The 21,380-nt window shown below is 47.8% G+C and overlaps 1 protein-coding gene across 1 annotated transcript in view; it reads right to left on the minus strand.

The window, feature by feature from the left end:
- Positions 1 to 845: 845 nt before the first annotated feature.
- Positions 846 to 21,380, minus strand: part of LOC138367427 (serine-rich adhesin for platelets-like) — a 70,508-nt gene continuing 49,973 nt past the window's right edge. The window contains exons 5-6 of the mRNA XM_069329079.1: positions 17,777 to 18,907; positions 846 to 1,002 (exon numbers count right to left, since the gene is read on the minus strand). Coding sequence (XP_069185180.1) covers positions 846 to 1,002; positions 17,777 to 18,907 — 1,288 coding nt within the window. The remainder of the gene's footprint in view (positions 1,003 to 17,776; positions 18,908 to 21,380) is intronic.

Genomic DNA, 21,380 nt, shown 5'->3' on the forward strand with positions numbered 1-21,380 from the left:
GTGTGTGTGTGTGTGTGTGTGTGTGTGTGTGTGTGTGTGTGTGTGTGTGTGTGTGTGTGAGTGTGTGTGAGTGTGTGTGAGTGTGTGTGAGTGTGTGTGAGTGAGTGTGTGTGAGTGTGTGTGTGTGTGTGTGTGAGTGTGTGTGAGTGTGTGTGAGTGTGTGTGTGTGTGTGTGTGTGTGTGTGTGTGTGTGTGTGTGTGTGTGTGTGTGTGCTTTTTTAATCAAATAATTTTTTAGAAATATTAACTTTATAATGTCTGATTTGAATCGTTCTGTCTTGACATTTATAGTGTTCATAGCGGTTAGTTTCTTATTGCCTGTTGGTGAGAATAACGAGGTGATTGTTCGCTAAGTACAGTTTTCCTGCTGGAGTTGAAGCTTAATACCGGCGTGCAAAATTATCTTTTATGACGTTTGTGTTTTTTTTAATATTAATTGGAGTAGTTATTACTGTTTCGCCATTACTAGTGGTGTTAAATTGTTACTAAACTGTCTTGTGAAGATTGAAGCATTGAAGCATTCTTGGTTCTTAGTTGAGTGAAGTGTTTGGTGCGACCAACTTATATATACAAGCTTGCTGGACCAAGTTATGACAAGTGGAGCCTGGCCCCAGGCCGGCCTTGGGGAATAGAACTCTTGAAACTCTCACCAGGTATGAAGGCATGGCTGGAGATGGATTGCACCTGGGAATACCTGGAGAGGGTTCTAGGAGTTCTACTCCCCGAGCTCGGCCTGAGGCCAGGCTAGACTTGTGATAACTTCGTCCAACAGGCTGTTGCTTGGAGCGACTCGAAGGTTCTCATATCCACTACAGCTCGGTTGGTCCAGCACTTCTTGCAGTAACTTATCTAAGTGTTTCTTGAAGATATCCACCTTCGTTCCGGCAGTACTGTGTTTCTAATGCTTGTTGGGACATAGCCTCATACTGGCCTTTTAAGATTTCACTGATTTCTTTGTCATCCTCTGTGTACGAACCTTCAGTTGTAAGTGAAGGTCCAATACTGTTGGAGTTTTTTTATTTTTATTTTTCATATGTGAAAAATATTTTTTATTTTTCTTTATCTCTTGTATAGGTTTCTGTTCCAATTCCAGTTCCTCAGACGCGTGTGATCGTTTCAGCATCTGCTCTATTTCTTCGATCCCCGTTTTAGATTTATTTTTCTTTATTTTGAAAGTTGTCTGGTAAAGAATTTCCGGGATTTTTCTTCCTGTACAGTCTGAGATCTCTTTCAAGAGTGGTCTTCTCTCTGACCCTCCTCACAGGACGGGAGACATCTCCCGTCACGCAGGGTGCAGTCGCACCTCCACAGATCTCCATTATCAGCTCTTGATACTGGTAATGAGTCAAAAGGGCCACCACTTACGGGATATTCATGCCCGTGCCACCTTTTGGGTGGCTTAATCTTCATCAATCAATCAATCAATCTCCTCACAGGCACGTGCTTGACGCAGATCTTGCCTGCTTCAGCTGGGGAGTACCTTGCCGTTGGTGGGGGGTATCTTGCCGTTGGTGGGGGGTATCTTGCCGTTGGTGGGGGGCACTTTGCCGTTGGTGGGGGTACCTTGCCGTTGGTGGGGGGCACTTTGCCGTTGGTGGGGGGCACTTTGCCGTTGGTGGGGGGTACCTTGCCGTTGGTGGGGGGCACTTTGCCGTTGGTGGGGGTACCTTGCCGTTGGTGGGGGGCACTTTGCCGTTGGTGGGGGGTACCTTGCCGTTGGTGGGGGGTACCTTGCCGTTGGTAGGGGGTACCTTGCCGTTGGTGGGGGGCACTTTGCCGTTGGTGGGGGGTACCTTGCCGTTGGTGGGGGGTACCTTGCCGTTGGTAGGGGGTACCTTGCCGTTGGTGGGGGGCACTTTGCCGTTGGTGGGGGGTACCTTGCCGTTGGTAGGGGGTACCTTGCCGTTGGTGGGGGGCACTTTGCCGTTGGTGGGGGGTACCTTGCCGTTGGTAGGGGGTACCTTGCCGTTGGTAGGGGGTACCTTGCCGTTGGTGGGGGCACTTTGCCGTTGGTGGGGGGCACTTTGCCGTTGGTGGGGGGTACCTTGCCGTTGGTGGGGGGCACTTTGCCGTTGGTGGGGGTACCTTGCCGTTGGTGGGGGGCACTTTGCCGTTGGTGGGGGGTACCTTGCCGTTGGTGGGGGGTACCTTGCCGTTGGTAGGGGGTACCTTGCCGTTGGTAGGGGGTACCTTGCCGTTGGTGGGGGTACCTTGCCGTTGGTAGGGGGTACCTTGCCGTTGGTGGGGGGCACTTTGCCGTTGGTGGGGGTACCTTGCCGTTGGTGGGGGGTACCTTGCCGTTGGTAGGGGGTACCTTGCCGTTGGTGGGGGTACCTTGCCGTTGGTGGGGGGTACCTTGCCGTTGGTGGGGGGTACCTTGCCGTTGGTGGGGGGTATCTTGCCGTTGGTGGGGGGCACTTTGCCGTTGGTGGGGGGCACTTTGCCGTTGGTGGGGGGTACCTTGCCGTTGGTGGGGGGCACTTTGCCGTTGGTGGGGGTACCTTGCCGTTGGTGGGGGGCACTTTGCCGTTGGTGGGGGGTACCTTGCCGTTGGTGGGGGGTACCTTGCCGTTGGTGGGGGGTACCTTGCCGTTGGTGGGGGGTACCTTGCCGTTGGTGGGGGTACCTTGCCGTTGGTGGGGGGTACCTTGCCGTTGGTAGGGGGTACCTTGCCGTTGGTGGGGGGTACCTTGCCGTTGGTGGGGGGTACCTTGCCGTTGGTGGGGGGTATCTTGCCGTTGGTGGGGGGCACTTTGCCGTTGGTGGGGGGCACTTTGCCGTTGGTGGGGGGTACCTTGCCGTTGGTGGGGGGCACTTTGCCGTTGGTGGGGGTACCTTGCCGTTGGTGGGGGGCACTTTGCCGTTGGTGGGGGGTACCTTGCCGTTGGTGGGGGTACCTTGCCGTTGGGGGGGGGTACCTTGCCGTTGGTGGGGGGCACTTTGCCGTTGGTGGGGGGTACCTTGCCGTTGGTGGGGGTACCTTGCCGTTGGTGGGGGGTACCTTGCCGTTGGTGGGGGGTACCTTGCCGTTGGTGGGGGGTACCTTGCCGTTGGTAGGGGGTACCTTGCCGTTGGTGGGGGGTACCTTGCCGTTGGTGGGGGGTACCTTGCCGTTGGTGGGGGGGTACCTTGCCGTTGGTGGGGGTACCTTGCCGTTGGTGGGGGGTACCTTGCCGTTGGTGGGGGGTATCTTGCCGTTGGTAGGGGGTACCTTGCCGTTGGTGGGGGGTACCTTGCCGTTGGTGGGGGGTACCTTGCCGTTGGTGGGGGGTACCTTGCCGTTGGTGGGGGTATCTTGCCGTTGGTGGGGGGCACCTTGCCGTTGGTGGGGGGTATCTTGCCGTTGGTGGGGGGTATCTTGCCGTTGGTGGGGGGCACTTTGCCGTTGGTGGGGGGTACCTTGCCGTTGGTGGGGGGTACCTTGCCGTTGGTGGGGGGTACCTTGCCGTTGGTGGGGGGTACCTTGCCGTTGGTAGGGGGTATCTTGCCGTTGGTGGGGGGTACCTTGCCGTTGGTGGGGGGTACTTTGCCGTTGGTGGGGGTACCTTGCCGTTGGTGGGGGTACCTTGCCGTTGGTAGGGGGTACCTTGCCTTGCAGTTGTGAGTGCACCATTCATGACCAGATGATTGCAGTGGTTCTGTTTTGTGGGACTATAATATTATTCCCCACGAGTCTAGTGATCAGCTTACGGGCTCGCCATAACCCGTGCTACATGGAAATTGTGTTCCAGTTGTTGAATCAGAAACATCATCATCATGATCTAGTGATCAGCGCAGATCTGAGAGTACCGTTGTCAGTCGCCTCCACGAGTGCCGAGAACCATCTACTCGTCAGTACATGTTTCAGACGAGAGTAATACTCATCATTCACTCAGCTAGACATGGTTGTCTAGTGGTGCACAGATTGTACTATTCACACACTCAAGCCACTAATCGGTGTGTGTGTGTGTGTGTGTGTGTTTACTAGTTGTGTTTTTACGGGGGTTGAGCTTTGCTCTTTCGGCCCGCCTCTCAACTGTCAATCAACTGTTTACTAACTACTTTTTTTTTCTTTTTTTTTTTCCCACACCACACACACACACACCCCAGGAAGCAGCCCGTGACAGCTGACTAACTCCCAGGTACCTATTTACTGCTAGGTAACAGGGGCATTCAGGGTGAAAGAAACTTTGCCCATTTGTTTCTGCCTCGTGCTGGAATCGAACCCGCGCCACAGAATTACGAATCCTGCGCGCTATCCACTAGGCTACGAGGCCCCCTAAAGTGTGTGTGTGTGTGTGTGTGTGTGTGTGTGTGTGTGTGTGTGTGTGTGTGTGTGTGTGTGTGTGTGTGTGTTTCACCTACAGCAGTCTGCAGTTTATATCTCATGCGAAATAGAACTAAAGTCAACTATGGCAATTCAGATAAAGGCTTAAACTGGTTCCTGAAAATGTAGCTCATGACTATGACAATAGGTTCTTAAAAAAAATGCTGCATATTGAACGAACGGTTCAACAATTCTTCTTCGTGTTCGCCGTGAGAGGCTGTTAGTGCCAGCGCTTGGCTGTGGACCTGCATTATATGCATTCATATTTCAGTGATGTGTTCTAGCGGCCCTGGCTTAATTAAGTCACATTTCGTCGTCCCCAGGTGAAAAAAAGTATCTTAATTTCCAGTAATTTTTTTATTCAATTTTTCATATCCTCTCTATTCTTCGTTCCTCTCCCGCCCTCTCCCTCCTCCGTCCCTCTCCATCCTCCGTCCCTCTCCCTCCTCCGTCCCTCTCCTTTTCCTCCTGGTGAGGAGTTGAGTGGGTGAAAGAGCCTGCCCATGCACGGAACGGAACGGAACTATTAGGGGGAAAGCGCCAAGCCATTAAGACTATATAGCACTAGAAAGGGGTCAGGATATGGATTTGGGATGGGACGCGGGGGAAGGAATGGTGCCCAACCACTTGGACGGTCGGGGATTGAACGCTGACCTGCATGAAGCGAGACCGTCGCTCTACCGTCCAGCCCAAGTGGTTGGACGACACACCAGGGAGCTGCAGTAGTCGAAACGGCGGCCAGGTACAGGCAGAATGTTACCATAACTCTGCCCTGCCCACCTCGCCCCGTGTTGACTCTTATCAGTAAACGCGGCCAGTGGTATGTCAGCTGCGTCCAGCGGATACACGACTTGCCGCCGCTTCCCTGTCGCTCCTGGGCGCCGGCGACTCAATTACGGAACCTCTGGAGCATGGTGATGCTTGCGTGCAACTGGGGTCAACAGGACAACACTGCGAGGGTCAGCCTCGGACACACACACATAGGTTAATCAAATGGAGTAATGAACAGCAAGTTAGCTTTAAATGTTTGATAATGGTATCAACGCTGACACTGGCTGATGCTCGCCCACTGTGAGAGGTCACGGGTGTGGAGGACGTGACCAGTGTGAGAGGTCACGGGTGTGGAGGCCGTGACCAGTGTGAGAGGTCACGGGTGTGGATGCCGTGACCTTGGGTGTGGCTCGCAAAATTAACATACTGTCCCGTTCTCTGTTGTGGGATCCTGTGGTAGGTTAGGATAAGGGCACTTTAGTACGACAGTTTCTTGACGTTGGGAAACCTTCGGAGGACGGGCTGCCCGACCCTTCACCCCCGGGATATCATAGGAGACGCAGGATATCCAAAAGAGCATCCCAGAACCACAGAGAGCTCCTGCGGATGCTGCAGCTCTTGGGGTGAATTTGTGTAAGAGCAGTGAGTTTGGAGGCGCTAAGTTCATGTTCAACACCGGTGATCTTGCTGGTGCTTCACCTTCATCAACACCGGTGATCTTGCTGGTGCTTCACCTTCGTCAACACCGGTGATCTTGCTGGTGCTTCACGTTCATCAACACCGGTGATCTTGCTGGTGCTTCACCTTCGTCAACACCGGTGATCTTGCTGGTGCTTCACCTTCATCAACACCGGTGATCTTGCTGGTGCTTCACGTTCATCAGCACCGGTGATCTTGCTGGTGCTTCACGTTCATTAGCACCGGTGATCTTGCTGGTGCTTCACGTTCGTCAACACCGGTGATCTTGCTGGTGCTTCACGTTCATCAGCACCGGTGATCTTGCTGGTGCTTCACGTTCATCAGCACCGGTGATCTTGCTGGTGCTTCACGTTCATCAGCACCGGTGATCTTGCTGGTGCTTCACGTTCATCAGCACCGGTGATCTTGCTGGTGCTTCACGTTCATCAGCACCGGTGATCTTGCTGGTGCTTCACGTTCGTCAACACCGGTGATCTTGCTGGTGCTTCACGTTCATCAACACCGGTGATCTTGCTGGTGCTTCACGTTCGTCAACACCGGTGATCTTGCTGGTGCTTCACGTTCATCAACACCGGTGATCTTGCTGGTGCTTCACCTTCATCAACACCGGTGATCTTGCTGGTGCTTCACCTTCGTCAACACCGATGATCTTGCTGGTGCTTCACGTTCATCAACACCGGTGATCTTGCTGGAGCTTCACCTTCATCAACACCGGTGATCTTGCTGGTGCTTCACCTTCATCAACACCGGTGATCTTGCTGGTGCTTCACGTTCATCAGCACCGGTGATCTTGCTGGTGCTTCACGTTCATCAGCACCGGTGATCTTGCTGGTGCTTCACGTTCATCAACACCGGTGGTCTTGCTGGTGCTTCACCTTCATCAACACCGGTGATCTTGCTGGTGCTTCACGTTCGTCAACACCGGTGATCTTGCTGGTGCTTCACCTTCATCAACACCGGTGATCTTGCTGGTGCTTCACGTTCATCAACACCGGTGATCTTACTGGTGCTTCACCTTCATCAACACCGGTGATCTTGCTGGTGCTTCACGTTCGTCAACACCGGTGATCTTGCTGGTGCTTCACGTTCATCAACACCGGTGATCTTGCTGGTGCTTCACCTTCATCAACACCGGTGATCTTGCTGGTGCTTCACCTTCGTCAACACCGGTGATCTTGCTGGTGCTTCACGTTCATCAACACCGGTGATCTTGCTGGTGCTTCACGTTCATCAGCACCGGTGATCTTGCTGGTGCTTCACGTTCATCAACACCGGTGATCTTGCTGGTGCTTCACGTTCATCAATACCGGTGATCTTGCTGGTGCTTCACCTTCGTCAACACCGGTGATCTTGCTGGTGCTTCACGTTCATCAACACCGGTGATCTTGCTAGTGCTTCACGTTCGTCAACACCGGAGATCTTGCTGGTGCTTCACGTTCATCAACACCGGTGATCTTGCTGGTGCTTCACGTTCATCAACACCGGTGATCTTGCTAGTGCTTCACGTTCGTCAACACCGGTGATCTTGCTGGTGCTTCACGTTCATCAACACCGGTGATCTTGCTAGTGCTTCACGTTCGTCAACACCGGTGATCTTGCTAGTGCTTCACGTTCGTCAACACCGGTGATCATGCTGGTGCTTCACGTTCTCTAGTCCACACACTGGGCGCTCATAAGTCTACCGAGCGATAATTATCGGTGATAATAATAAATAAAAGAAACTGATGTTGACTCTGCTGACGGAGATGAGTATTATTACCACAGTGTTAGTTATAATGCTAATAATTATATTTATTAATTGTGGTTAGTGATTGGTTCAGCCCAATGTCCGTCCACACACTAACGTTCACATCCTGTATACTCACACACACACACACACATACACACACACACACACACACACACATACACACACATACACACACACACACACACACACACACACACACACACACACACACACACACACACACACACACGTACGTTCACACGCTGTACACATACAGGAAGATCAGGTCCCAAATTTTCACAGTAGAATAACAACATACTTGAGCGAATGTTATGGAAGGAAATGCAGAATAGAACCAATGAGGAATAGAGATGCCATAGGCACAATCGGAGAACATTGAACATCACAGGTCATCATTGAACATCATTGAACATCATAGGCTGTTCAACACCCTCCGAGCAAGCATTAAAAGTATTCCCGGAACAAAGGTGGATGTCTTCAAGAAACATTTACATAAGTTCTTGCAAGAAGTACCTAATCAACCAGGCTGTAGTGGATATGTGGGCCCTGCTGGCCGCTCTAAGCAACAGCCTGTTGGACCAAGGTCTCACAAGTCGAACCTGGTCCCAGGTCGGAGCTCGGGGAACTGAGGAACTCCCAAAACCCTCTCCAGGTTTGTTCAAGAGAGAACTCAATAAGCACTTCCAAAGGATACCTGATCAACAAGGCTGTGATACATACGTCAGGCTGCGAGCAGCCGCGTCCAACAGCCTGGTTGACCAGACCATCAACCAGGAGGCCTGGGTCAGCGGCCCGCGAGGGACCTTGACCCCGGAATCAAGGCAGTCATGCATTGCGTTGGGCAACCAGCAATTGTGTAATATATTCCCAACCTCACGGTGTACAGGAGTCATCGCTGGGGTCATGAAGACCCATGAAGGTAGTGCTAGAGGAAGGGGGGGTTGGTGGGCCTAACGTACCCCCACACTGCTGAACTATGGACGTGTAATCAGTTTAATTACCTACGTTTTGCGGCTCTTCAAGCCGCTGTTATCATGGCAATGGAAAGGGGTCGAGCCAGCCACAGTTCAGCCGCATTTTACAACCGTTGGAAAGACTAATTGCGTAATAGGCATTCACAAATGCCATGTTGAGAATCGAACCTCCTTCCATGTAGGATGGAAATATGACAAGTGACCATTATCCAAGCAACAGCCTGTTGGACCAAGTTATCACAAGCCGTACCACCAACTGTGTAACTATTTTATTGACTCAGGTGTTCTGGACGACATCCTAACAATTTACCCAAAATTTGCTTGTCTATTTTAAAGAATGAAGAACAATTTTTATTTATATTACTTCTAAACTGTATCACTTATGAACCCATCCCTGCCCTTGTGTGGCAGTGCACAAGAGAAAATTGTTTTCACATATCCATACATTAAAACATTGATTGTAACCATGATATACATGTGCTTCAGCCTACAGTTTAGACCTATTGTCTTGTGTATGACCCTCTGTCCTGCGTGACAGTGAATACTAGCATTATCCTTAAGTTAATAAGACTATCAAAATCCTCAGATTAGGCAAAATTGTAATTAATTTTGTCAATAAAGATGTTAATAATAATAAAAAGCCGAGCCTGGCCCCGGGCCGGGCTCTGGGAGTAGAAGGACTCCTGAAAAGTAATTGTATTTTTTATTTCCAGTCCTGGAATTGTGTATACAAAGTTGTTGGTGGCACTGGTTCAGATCGTGCAGCGCGTGCTTCGCCATATTGGGCGGCCTGGCATACCTGTGTGTGTGTGTGTGTGTGTGTGTGTGTGTGTGTGTGTGTGTGTGTGCCGTAGCTGTGTTTTGTCCCTGTAGTGACAGTGGTGTTTGTGCCCGTTGAGGGTACAATGGCGTGTCGTTGTTATCGGGGTACAGAACCCGGAGTGTACCTGGATAAGGTTCTGGGAGTTCTAATACTTCCCCAGACTTGAGAGCTTGGTCCAACAGGCTGTTGCTTGGAGCGGCCCGCAGGCCCACATATCCACCACAGCCCGGTTGGTCCGGCAATTTTTGCACAAAAGTGTATAGTTTTAAGTTTTTGAAGACGTCCTCTTTTATACCAGCAATATTTCTTATAATTGCTGGATGGATATTGAACAATCGTGGACCTCTGATGTTCACACAGTTTCTGTGATTGTGCCTATATCACCTTTACTGTACCTTGGCTCTTTTCTGCAGTTCCTTCCATATCGTTTACTCCAGTATGCCAATTTACTGAGCCAATTTCGGATCTGGCCCTCCAATATCTTCCCATGTATATATTATTTGATACCTCTCTCGTCTCTTTCCTAAAGAATACATTTGGAGAGCTTTGAGACGATCCTAATAGTTTAGGCGCTTTACAGTGTCTATGCGTGCCGTGTATGTTCTCTGTATTCCCTCTATTTCAGCAATCTCTCCTGCTCTGAAGGGGGAAATAAGTATCGAGCTGTACTCAAGACGGGACAGCACAAGTGATTTGAACAACCATTGTGATGGGATCCCTGGATTTGAAAGTTCTCGTAATCCATCCTATAATTTTTTCTGGCTGTCGCAATATTTGCTTGGTTATGCTCCCTAAACGTAAGGTCGTCAGACATTATTATTCCCAGAGCCTTTACATGCTGCTTTCCTACTAATGGGCAGATTTGTACCCTGTATTTTGTTGAAGGTCGTCATTTTTACCATACCTAAGTACCTGGAATATATCACTTTTAAAAATATTGTTATTTTCTGCTGCCAATGGAAAAAAAAAATCATATCTGATTTTAGTTTTTTAAAGGCCTTCTACAGAATTAATTTTCATGCTGATTTATATGTCAACAGCAAAAGTTGACACGAAGCTGCGACTTGTGTTTTTATTTATATCTGAGATGAAAATAAGGAAAATCAGTAGTGTAAAAACTGTGATTTGGATATCATGCATCAAGAAGTTGTCCGGATCTTTAACTTTCATGCTGTTTATTGGGGTGATAAACATGTCCTCATACTGCTTTTTTTAGGATTTCACTAATTTCTTTGTCATCCTTTGCGTATGAATCTTCATTTGTAAGTATAAGTCCAATACTGGCGGAGGTACCTGATTTAGGTTCCACTTGTGTGAAGAAGTATTAAAGATTTTTTGTATCACTTGTATGACTTTGTTTTAATCGCAGTTCTTCGATATGATATGATTGCTTCAGTCTCTGTTCTATTTCTTCAAACTCTCTGTTTAAATTATTCTTTCTTTGTAGAGATAGTCGTGTCTGCTTAATCATTTCCGTTTTTCTCATTCTGTAGTATCGTCTGCGTTCAGTTTCTAAACTGGTCCTCTTTCTGGCTTTCCTCAAAGGAACATGTTTCAGGCAGACTTTATATGCTTCGGAAGTCAGTTGTTCAATTACTTGTGTATTTATACAGCATGCAGACGACACTACATAAGGAGAAAAACAGAAATTAATAAGCAGACACGACCATCTCTATTCCCGTGGTTGTAATTGCCAGATAGGTTTCCTGGGCATAATATTATTGTTTGCTATTGTCCATCTTAGACAGGGCATGTTGAAGTCTCCTAGGAAGATAATTTATGGTACTGAGTGTGCCAGAGTATCGAGGCTGTTCTCTGTTTTGTTCATCTGGTCTGTGAATTCCTCAGCCGTTGCATCAGGCGGTTTGTATATTCCAATAATAACCAAGTTTATTTATTCTCAGGTTTATTTTTACTTCGAGTGTGTCTACCACCTTATTTGTAGAGTTAAGGAGCTCCGAGCATTCAAGGTCCTCTTAATATACAATCCTATCATGAATCTGTAGTCATTGATTCGTCCTCAGTTCTATAACAGAATCAAATGATGTCTGATTTAAGAGCATTGTATTTCTAAAAGTCTAAATTTAGCAATACAGTAATTCTTCAAGTTTGACTGTAGCAGTGCATATAAAGCTCTCTAAAACTAACCTTTTAAACAGCTCAATAGCGCAACACACGGTTACTAAACTGGGCTGTTGAAAAGAGTACGAACTGGTGATCATTGTAGCGTATGATGAAGTGGGGGGGGGGTAGGGTTCAATATTTTGTTCATAGATTTGTGACACGGTCTCGAGACACCTGGTTGATACCTGGTTGATGGGGTTCTGGGAGTTCTTCTACTCCCCAAGCTCGGCCCGAGGCCAGGCTAGACTTGTGAGAGTTTGGTCCACCAGGCTGTTGCTTGGAGCGGCCTGCAGGCCCACATACCCACCACAGCCCGGCTGATCCGGAACGTCTCTTAGAAAACAGTACAGTTTTCTCTTGAAGATGTCCACGGTTGTTCCGGCAATATTTCTTATGCTTGCTGGGAGGACGTTGAACAACCGCGGACCTCTGATGTTTATACAGTGCTCTCTGATTGTGCCTATGGCACCTCTGCTCTTCACTGGTTCAATCTTGCATTTTCTTATACCATATAGACTTATAGACCATACACGTCCTCCAATAGTTGCAGCGACAGACAGACAGACAGACAGACAGACAGACAGACAGACAGACAGACAGACAGACAGACAGACAGAGACAGAGACTGACTGACTTTGCCACTGCCTAGCTCAAAGAATGTAGCCTAGGTATTTCACCTAGGGAGCCAAAAATTGGTTGAGAAGCTTTCTGTGCGGCTTCCAGCTCAGGAACCATTGATGGATAACATATACAAAATCCAACAAATGGCCTTCCAGAACACCCCCCCCCCCCCAAAAAAAAAATGGATTCCAAAATGGCGGACTTGGCCGGGGTTTTTTTTATGAACAAAAAAATCTTATGTTTTGATGGAAAGAGATGCAATGTTTTTTCTTGACAAAATGATTGAAATAAGTGTTTTTTAACAATATACAACACAATGGTTTATAATTTTGATGTCATAAAACTTGACACAGAATTTTAAAATAAACTATTATTTCAGCTCCTGTTCTGTTTATTACGGAAGTAATACCTGGTGACACGTACAGGAGTGACACCTGGTGACACGTACAGGAGTGACACCTGGTGACACGTACAGGAGTGACACCTGGTGACACGTACAGGAGTGACACCTGGTGACACGTACAGGAGTGACACCTGGTGACACGTACAGGAGTGACACCTGGTGACACGTACAGGAGTGACACCTGGTGACACGTACAGGAGTGACACCTGGTGACACGTACAGGAGTGACACCTGGTGACACGTACAGGAGTGACACCTGGTGACACGTATAGGAGTGACACCTGGTGACACGTACAGGAGTGACACCTGGTGACACGTACAGGAGTGACACCTGGTGACACGTACAGGAGCGACACCCGGTGACACGTACAGGAGTGACACCTGGTGACACGTACAGGAGCGACACCTGGTGACACGTAGAGTACAGGTCTTCTTCACTACTCTTCACTCTTCAACTCCACACCACCGAGAGATGTGTCGTCTTAATTGAGACTAAATATCACACAATGACTTACAAGGAGCGACCTCTCCAAGACTTGTAAAGTTAACCGCAAAACCAGGTTTCGTCTCACTTAAGGAGCTACATACGAGGGCAGAGGGAGCCCAGGAGCTAGGCGGCTCTTCAATATAATGTCTCAAGTAAAAAAATGTCTCGTGACTTTTGCTGTAACAGATGGAATTCTTCCTTTAGTCTACAAGAATAATTTTTTGTACATAAATTTATCTGAAATTATGTTTATTATTTATAATTGTGAAGAATTTCAAAGCTCCTTGACATTAATGGTGATTGTGAATAACTTTTGGTGGTTCACATTACTCAGCTATCGTGTGGATAACATGTTGCATGTTGCTTTGTACGTACCAGCGAGGGGAGGGTTCTGCCCCTTCCCTCCCTTCCCTCACAACAGGTCTTTACCCACTAACCCATCAGTAGGTAAGTACTGTTGTAGGGAGGACCCGTACTGTTGTAGGGAGGACCCGTACTGTTGTAGGGAGGACCCGTACTGTTGTAGGGAGGACCCGTACTGTTGTAGGGAGGACCCGTACTGTTGTAGGAAGGACTCGTACTGTTGTAGGGAGGACCCGTACTGTTATAGGGAGGACTCGTACTGTTATAGGGAGGACCCGTACTGTTGTAGGGAGGACCCGTACTGTTGTAGGAAGGACTCGTACTGTTGTAGGGAGGACCCGTACTGTTGTAGGGAGGACCCGTACTGTTGTAGGAAGGACTCGTACTGTTGTAGGGAGGACCCGTACTGTTGTAGGGAGGACCCGTACTGTTGTAGGAAGGACTCGTACTGTTGTAGGAAGGACTCGTACTGTTGTAGGGAGGACCCGTACTGTTGTAGGGAGGACCCGTACTGTTGTAGGGAGGACCCGTACCGTTGTAGGGAGGACCCGTACTGTTATAGGGAGGACTCGTACTGTTATAGGGAGGACTCGTACTGTTGTAGGGAGGACCCGTACTGTTGTAGGGAGGACCCGTACTGTTGTAGGGAGGACCCGTACTGTTATAGGGAGGACCCGTACTGTTATATACTTGACTGACATTATATATATAAGAACTGGGGATCATATTTTACAAATATCAAGACAAATCTGGAGATTAAGACGCAATCAGTTGTCTGACTCGTATACAATACAGTGATGATACAGTATACAATACAGTGATGATACAGTATACAATACAGTGATGATACAGTATACAATACAGTGATACAATACAGTGATAGTGATGATACAGTATACAATACAGTGATACAGTGATGATACAGTATGTGATACAGTGTACAATACAGTGATAGTGATGATACAGTATGCAATACAGTATACAATACAGTGATAGTGATGATACAGTATACAATACAGTGATAGTGATACAGTATATAATACAGTGATAGTGATGATACAGTATACAATACAGTGATAGTGATGATACAGTATACAATACAGTGACGGTAAAGCAGCAATATCTTCTCTTGGGGGGGGGAAGGGGTAGTTGATGGATGGTTACATTTGCAACTTGTAAGACAAAGACATTGATGATAACCACTTGATAGTGCCTTTGTTGTTTTAGATTCAGCTACTGGGAACAAAGAGTTCCCAAGTAGCACGGACTATGGTGAGGCCGTAGTGGACTTACCTGGCACAGGAGATGTGCCTGCGCCCCACTAGGACAGGGATGAGTGGCAGAGGAACTTAGCGCTCGGAGACCAAACATCTTCACGGTGACGTTTGATTCTTCAGTGATTCAACTACACATAAGGGGCATAACTGGCCGACCCCTCACAGTGTTCAAGAGAGAACTGGATAAGCACCTCCAAAGGATACCTGATCAACCAGGCTGTGACTCATACGTCAGGCTGCGAGCAGCCGCGTCCAACAGCGTGGTTGATCAGTCCGGCAACCAGGAGGCCTGGTCGACGACCGGGCCGCGGGGACGCTAAGCCCCGGAAGCACCTCAAGGTAAGGTAGCTAGAGAATCATACAAGAGGACACGCGCCATGACCGGTCCTAGCTCTCTGTGAGCCTTCCTTACCAGGGAGATGTTGGGGTGAAGATGGGGCCCGTTTGAGTTAAGTATCAGGCCATTGTTCTCAAGGTTACCTTCTTCCAATTTGGTGGCCAACCAGACTCAAGCACTTACAACGCAAGACGCTCAGTCAACATCAGCCTCACGTAATGTCTGCGCCATTCTCAACTCGATTAGAATTTGGAAAGATTTACCTTGACCAGAAGTTATTGTGAAAAGATCACTGCCCATATGGAGACTACTGCTTCACCCTCTACCTAATAAAGGTTATTCCCAATAAAACTAATAATAATTCCTTTATATATATAAGTAAGTTTCTAGGATCGGAGGGATCAAGTAAGCTGATAAGGATATTTGCTTTTAGTTCGGAACATCAGTATTATGCCTATTCTAGTCTTAGTTGAGAGAAAGAGAGAGAGAGAGGGGGAGGTAAAGAGAGAGAATGAGAGAAAATTTTTGATAATTCTCATAATAAGGAAGAGCAAGCAGAGACAAGAGCAGGAGATGACCCAGTCAACAACACTTGAAGTGTTACATAGGCGCATCGCAAGCACTCCCCCCCCCCCTCTCTCTCCCCTCTCTCTCCCCTCTCTCTCCCCTCTCTCTCCCCCCTCTCTCCCCTCTCTCTCCATATGTCTTGCTCTCTCGCCCAGCTTGCGGGTGGGTACGGGTCCAGCAGGCGGGTGACGAGGAGCGGGTCCCGGGGGAGGGAGGGCGGGGGCGCGGGTCGGGTTCGCCCGCCATAAAAGTTTTTGCCCAGTAACATAGAGGCGTGGAGCTGGCCCGGGCGCCGCCGCCGCCGCCCTCTAGTCTGATTAAACATCCGAGAATTTTGATTGTAGCCTCACCGACATTTGCATTCTGAACTCCCTCAGGATGTCGGGTGTCTGGATATATATATATATATATATATATATATATATATATATATATATATATATATATATATATATATATATATATATATATATATATATATATATATATATATGTCGTACCTAATAGCCAGAACGCACTTCTCAGCCAACTATGTATGGCCCAATTTGCCTAATAAGCCAAGTTTTCATGAATTAATGCTTTTTCGACTACCTAACCTACCTAACCTAACTTTTTCTGCTACCTAACCTAACCTAACCGATAGAGATAGGTTAGGTTAGGTTAGGTAGGGTTGGTTAGGTTCGGTCATATATCTACGTTAATTTTAACTCCAATAAAAAGAAATTGACCTCATACATAATGAAATGGGTAGCTTTATCATTTCATAAGAAAAAAATTAGAAAAAATATATTAATTCAGGAAAACTTGGCTTATTAGGCAAATTGGGCCTTGCATAGTAGGCTGAGAAGTGCGTTCTGGCTATTAGGTACGACATATATATATATATATATATATATATATATATATATATATATATATATATATATATATATATATATATATATATATATGCAAACAAGCCTGAATGGTCCCCAGGACTATATACAACTGAAAACTCACACCCCAGAAGTGACTCGAACCCATACTCCCACAACTGGTATGTACAGGGACGCCTTAATCCGCTTGACCATCACGACCGGACATAAGGAAGTGATAGCCGAGGCTATATGAACCACTTCCCCGCCGGCACTCGGATGGTAATCTTGGGCATAGCATTTTATCAAATCACCTCATTCTTTGGGGCACACGTGAGGAACACAAATGCAAACAAGCCTGAATGGTCCCCAGGACTATATACAACTGAAAACTCACACCCCAGAAGTGACTCGAACCCATACTCCCACAACTGGTATGTACAGGGACGCCTTAATCCGCTTGACCATCACGACCGGACATAAGGAAGTGATAGCCGAGGCTATATGAACCACTTCCCCGCCGGCACTCGGATGGTAATCTTGGGCATAGCATTTTATCAAATCACCTCATTCTTTGGGGCACACGTGAGGAACACAAATGCAAACAAGCCTGAATGGTCCCCAGGACTATATACAACTGAAAACTGTATATACAAATGCACAAATTTGAGATTTGAGAACACAAATTGCATTTGTGTTCCTCACGTGTGCCCCAAAGAATGAGGTGATTTGATAAAATGCTATGCCCAAGATTACCATCCGAGTGCCGGCGGGGAAGTGGTTCATATAGCCTCGGCTATCACTTCCTTATGTCCGGTCGTGATGGTCAAGCGGATTAAGGCGTCCCTGTACATACCAGTTGTGGGAGTATGGGTTCGAGTCACTTCTGGGGTGTGAGTTTTCAGTTATATATATATATATATATATATATATATATATATATATATATATATATAATGAGGTAAGAATTTGGTGTGGGGGACTCCTAACTCCTCCTAACTCCTTATAGAGGGACTCAAGGTGTATATGTCCTATATAGCCCGGCCGGTTATATAGTAAGTCGGTTACGCATATAGTCAATTCGGATGTCATCGTATATAGCGAGAGAGCTTTGCCGTTATCTTAAAACACACAACGAATGGGTCATTTACCCTTCGCTATTCTGATATTGTACAAAGCTTTTTTTTTTCCTACCCTATGTTTTGACTTTTTTTTTTTGGAAATGTGAACTTTTCATGGATTTTTTTCTGTTGGTTTTATTTGAATCATAAAGGTAATTCCTTATAAAATCTTTTGTTTTTGTTCACACGGATCTATTGTCTCCCAGTTCACGTGATTTGACCTTAAACATAGTTGTTTGTTTGGACTAATGTTTATTAAACACATTAATATGTATGTGACCTGTGTTGCTTGCAGGCACATATAGCAACACTGGTGGGTCTCTACACTGTGGTGGGTCTCCACACTGTGGCGGGTCTCCACACTGTGGCGGGTCTCCACACTGTGGCGGGTCTCCACACTGTGGCGGGTCTCTACACTGTGGCGGGTCTCCACACTGTGGCGGGTCTCCACACTGTGGCGGGTCTCCACACTGTGGCGGGTCTCCACACTGTGGCGGGTCTCTACACTGTGGCGGGTCTCTACACTGTGGCGGGTCTCCACACTGTGGCGGGTCTCCACACTGTGGCGGGTCTCCACACTGTGGCGGGTCTCCACACTGTGGCGGGTCTCCACACTGTGGCGGGTCTCTACACTGTGGCGGGTCTCCACACTGTGGTGGGTCTCCACACTGTGGTGGGTCTCTACACTGTGGCGGGTCTCCACACTGTGGCGGGTCTCTACACTGTGGTGGGTCTCTACACTGTGGTGGGTCTCTACACTGTGGCGGGTCTCCACACTGTGGTGGGTCTCTACACTGTGGTGGGTCTCCACACTGTGGTGGGTCTCCACACTGTGGTGGGTCTCCACACTGTGGTGGGTCTCCACACTGTGGCGGGTCTCCACACTGTGGCGGGTCTCTACACTGTGGTGGGTCTCCACACTGTGGCGGGTCTCTACACTGTGGTGGGTCTCCACACTGTGGTGGGTCTCCACACTGTGGTGGGTCTCTACACTGTGGTGGGTCTCCACACTGTGGTGGGTCTCCACACTGTGGTGGGTCTCCACACTGTGGTGGGTCTCCACACTGTGGTGGGTCTCCACACTGTGGTGGGTCTCCACACTGTGGTGGGTCTCCACACTGTGGCGGGTCTCCACACTGTGGCGGGTCTCTACACTGTGGTGGGTCTCCACACTGTGGCGGGTCTCTACACTGTGGTGGGTCTCCACACTGTGGCGGGTCTCTACACTGTGGTGGGTCTCCACACTGTGGCGGGTCTCTACACTGTGGTGGGTCTCCACACTATGGCGGGTCTCCACACTGTGGCGGGTCTCCACACTATGGCGGGTCTCCACACTGTGGCGGGTCTCCACACTATGGCGGGTCTCCACACTGTGGCGGGTCGCCAGCTGTTCAAGAGCCGGGGAGATGGACCCACATGTTTTGTTTGTCCTCAAATATTTGTTTTCTTATTTCAGTTTATCGAAAAAGTTCAGATGATAATATGCGATTTTGATTTACTTGATTTATTCGGTGTTTTTTCTTTATTGTTTTGTTTGGTCTGACTTTTAAGGAAGATTGTGTGGGGGAGAACTGCGATTTGTAGGGAATTTCCGCTGGTTGGTTTTCAAGGGAGTGGTTGGGTGTGCCCTTCTCTCCCCCGCCTTCTTTCCCTGCTCCCTCGCTCTTCCCCCGTTCCCTTCCCCCTCACTTATCTCTCCTCTCCCTTCGTCTCCTCTCCCTTCGTCTCCTCTCCCTTCGTCTCCTCTCCCTTCGTCTCCTCTCCCTTCGTCTCCTCTCCCTTCGTCTCCTCTCCCTTCCTCTCCTCTCCCTTCGTCTCCTCTCCCTCCCTGGGATGCCAGAGGTAAACACGAGGTGATGCTGGGCACTTGGAGCGGACACGTGACCTAACACGCCAAGCTTTCATCCTTGAGGAGTTAAAGGTCAACCTTGAGCGGAAAAGAAAAGTAATAAGGTGTTCGATTATGGTTGTGAGCGGACAGAATGGTGGCGGGGGGGGGGGGGGGGGTCAAGTGTGAGGGTGTGGGCGGGCAGAAAGGGGGTCAAGTGTGAGGGTGTGGGCGGGCAGACAGGGTGTCAAGTGTGAGGGTGTGGGCGGGCAGACAGGGGGTCAAGTGTGAGGGTTTGGGCGGGCAGACAGGGGGTCAAGTGTGAGGGTGTGGGCGGGCAGACAGGGGGTCAAGTGTGAAGGTGTGGGCGAGCAGACAGGGTGTCAAGTGTGAGGTTGTGGGCGGGCAGACAGGGTGTCAAGTGTGAGGGTGTGTGAGAGGATTGGGAATTAACTTTCCTATACTCTCCATATACGTTCTATACCCGCGTATATGGGGGGGGGGATCAGGAGATTTACCAGAGTTACCCCCAAGAAGTGAACGATCGTTGCCCGTTTTCTATGTGGGGCAGCTTCTCCAGCCTTTTAAGGGGGTGCTCTCGATATCCGTCTTATCATCATCTTGACCCCTGAAGCATCGGGTAATTTTGTTTTTGTAGAGGATTATACGAGCGGACACGATATATATATATATATATATATATATATATATATATATATATATATATATATATATATATATATATATATATATATATATATATATATATATATATATATATATATATTTATATGTCGTACCTAGAAGCCAGAACGCACTTCTCAGCCTACTATTCAAGGCTCGATTTGCCTAATAAGCCAAGTTTTCATGAATTGTTTTTCGGCAACCTAACCTACCTAACCTAACCTAACCTAACTTTTTCCGCTACCTAACCTAACCTAACCTATAAAGATAGGTTAGGTTAGGTTAGGTAGGGTTGGTTAGGTTCGGTCATATATCTACGTTAATTTTAACTCTAATAAAAAAAATTGACCTCATACATAATGAAATGGGTAGCTTTATCATTTCATAAGAAAAAAATTAGAGAAAATATATTATTTCAGGAAAACTTGGCTTATTAGGCAAATCGGGCCTTGAATAGTAGGCCGAGAAGTGCGTTCTGGCTACTAGGTACGACATATATATATATATATATATATATATATGTATATATATATATATAATATATATATATATATATATATATATATATATATATATAATCTCACACACACACACACACACACACACACACACACACACACACACACACACACACACACACACACACACACACACACACCTACCACTAGAGTATTATCTCATTGATATATATCACGTTAATGTAATTCCTGTGTGTGTGTGAGAACCCTTCAAGAGGTTGATATTCGACTAACACCAAACCAGTGATTAGATATTACATTTTTTCTCCGATCACTGGCTGTTTCTGGCGGGCACATCATGCCAAGATGTTAACTCTCTGCCAACGCAGAGCTGGAGTTTGGTACCTTGAGCGGGGGGTACCTTGAGCACACTTCCTGCCGTCCATGCAACAACAGGCTTGTTGCATGGGTCTGCAGGAAGTCTCTTGTGGCAGGCTATGTCCAGTGTTATAATTTGTAGTTGTCAAGAGCAGACGAATATCTTCATGTCTCTGTGATCTTCCAACCCCCAGTGTTGATGTGCGAGTGAAAGTTTATTTTTATTTTTTTTGAGATATATACAAGAGTTGTTACATTCTTGTACAGCCACTAGTACGCGTAGCGTTTCGGGCAAGTTCTTAATCCTATGGTCCCTGGAATACGATCCCCTGTCGCGAAGAATCGTTTTTTCATCCAAGTACACATTTTACTGTTGCGTTAAACAGAGGCTACAGTTAAGGAATTGCGCCCAGTAAATCCTCCCCGGCCAGGATACGAACCCATGACAGCGCTCGCGGAACGCCAGGCGAGTGTCTTACCTCTACACCACGGAGACTGCTAGTGAGGTCTTCACTGTGTGTCCGACAGGCAACGGTGATGGAGCTGTTCGCCAAT

Source organism: Procambarus clarkii, chromosome 22 (genome assembly GCF_040958095.1).
Source record: "Procambarus clarkii isolate CNS0578487 chromosome 22, FALCON_Pclarkii_2.0, whole genome shotgun sequence".
Taxonomy (NCBI): Eukaryota; Metazoa; Arthropoda; class Malacostraca; order Decapoda; family Cambaridae; genus Procambarus; species Procambarus clarkii.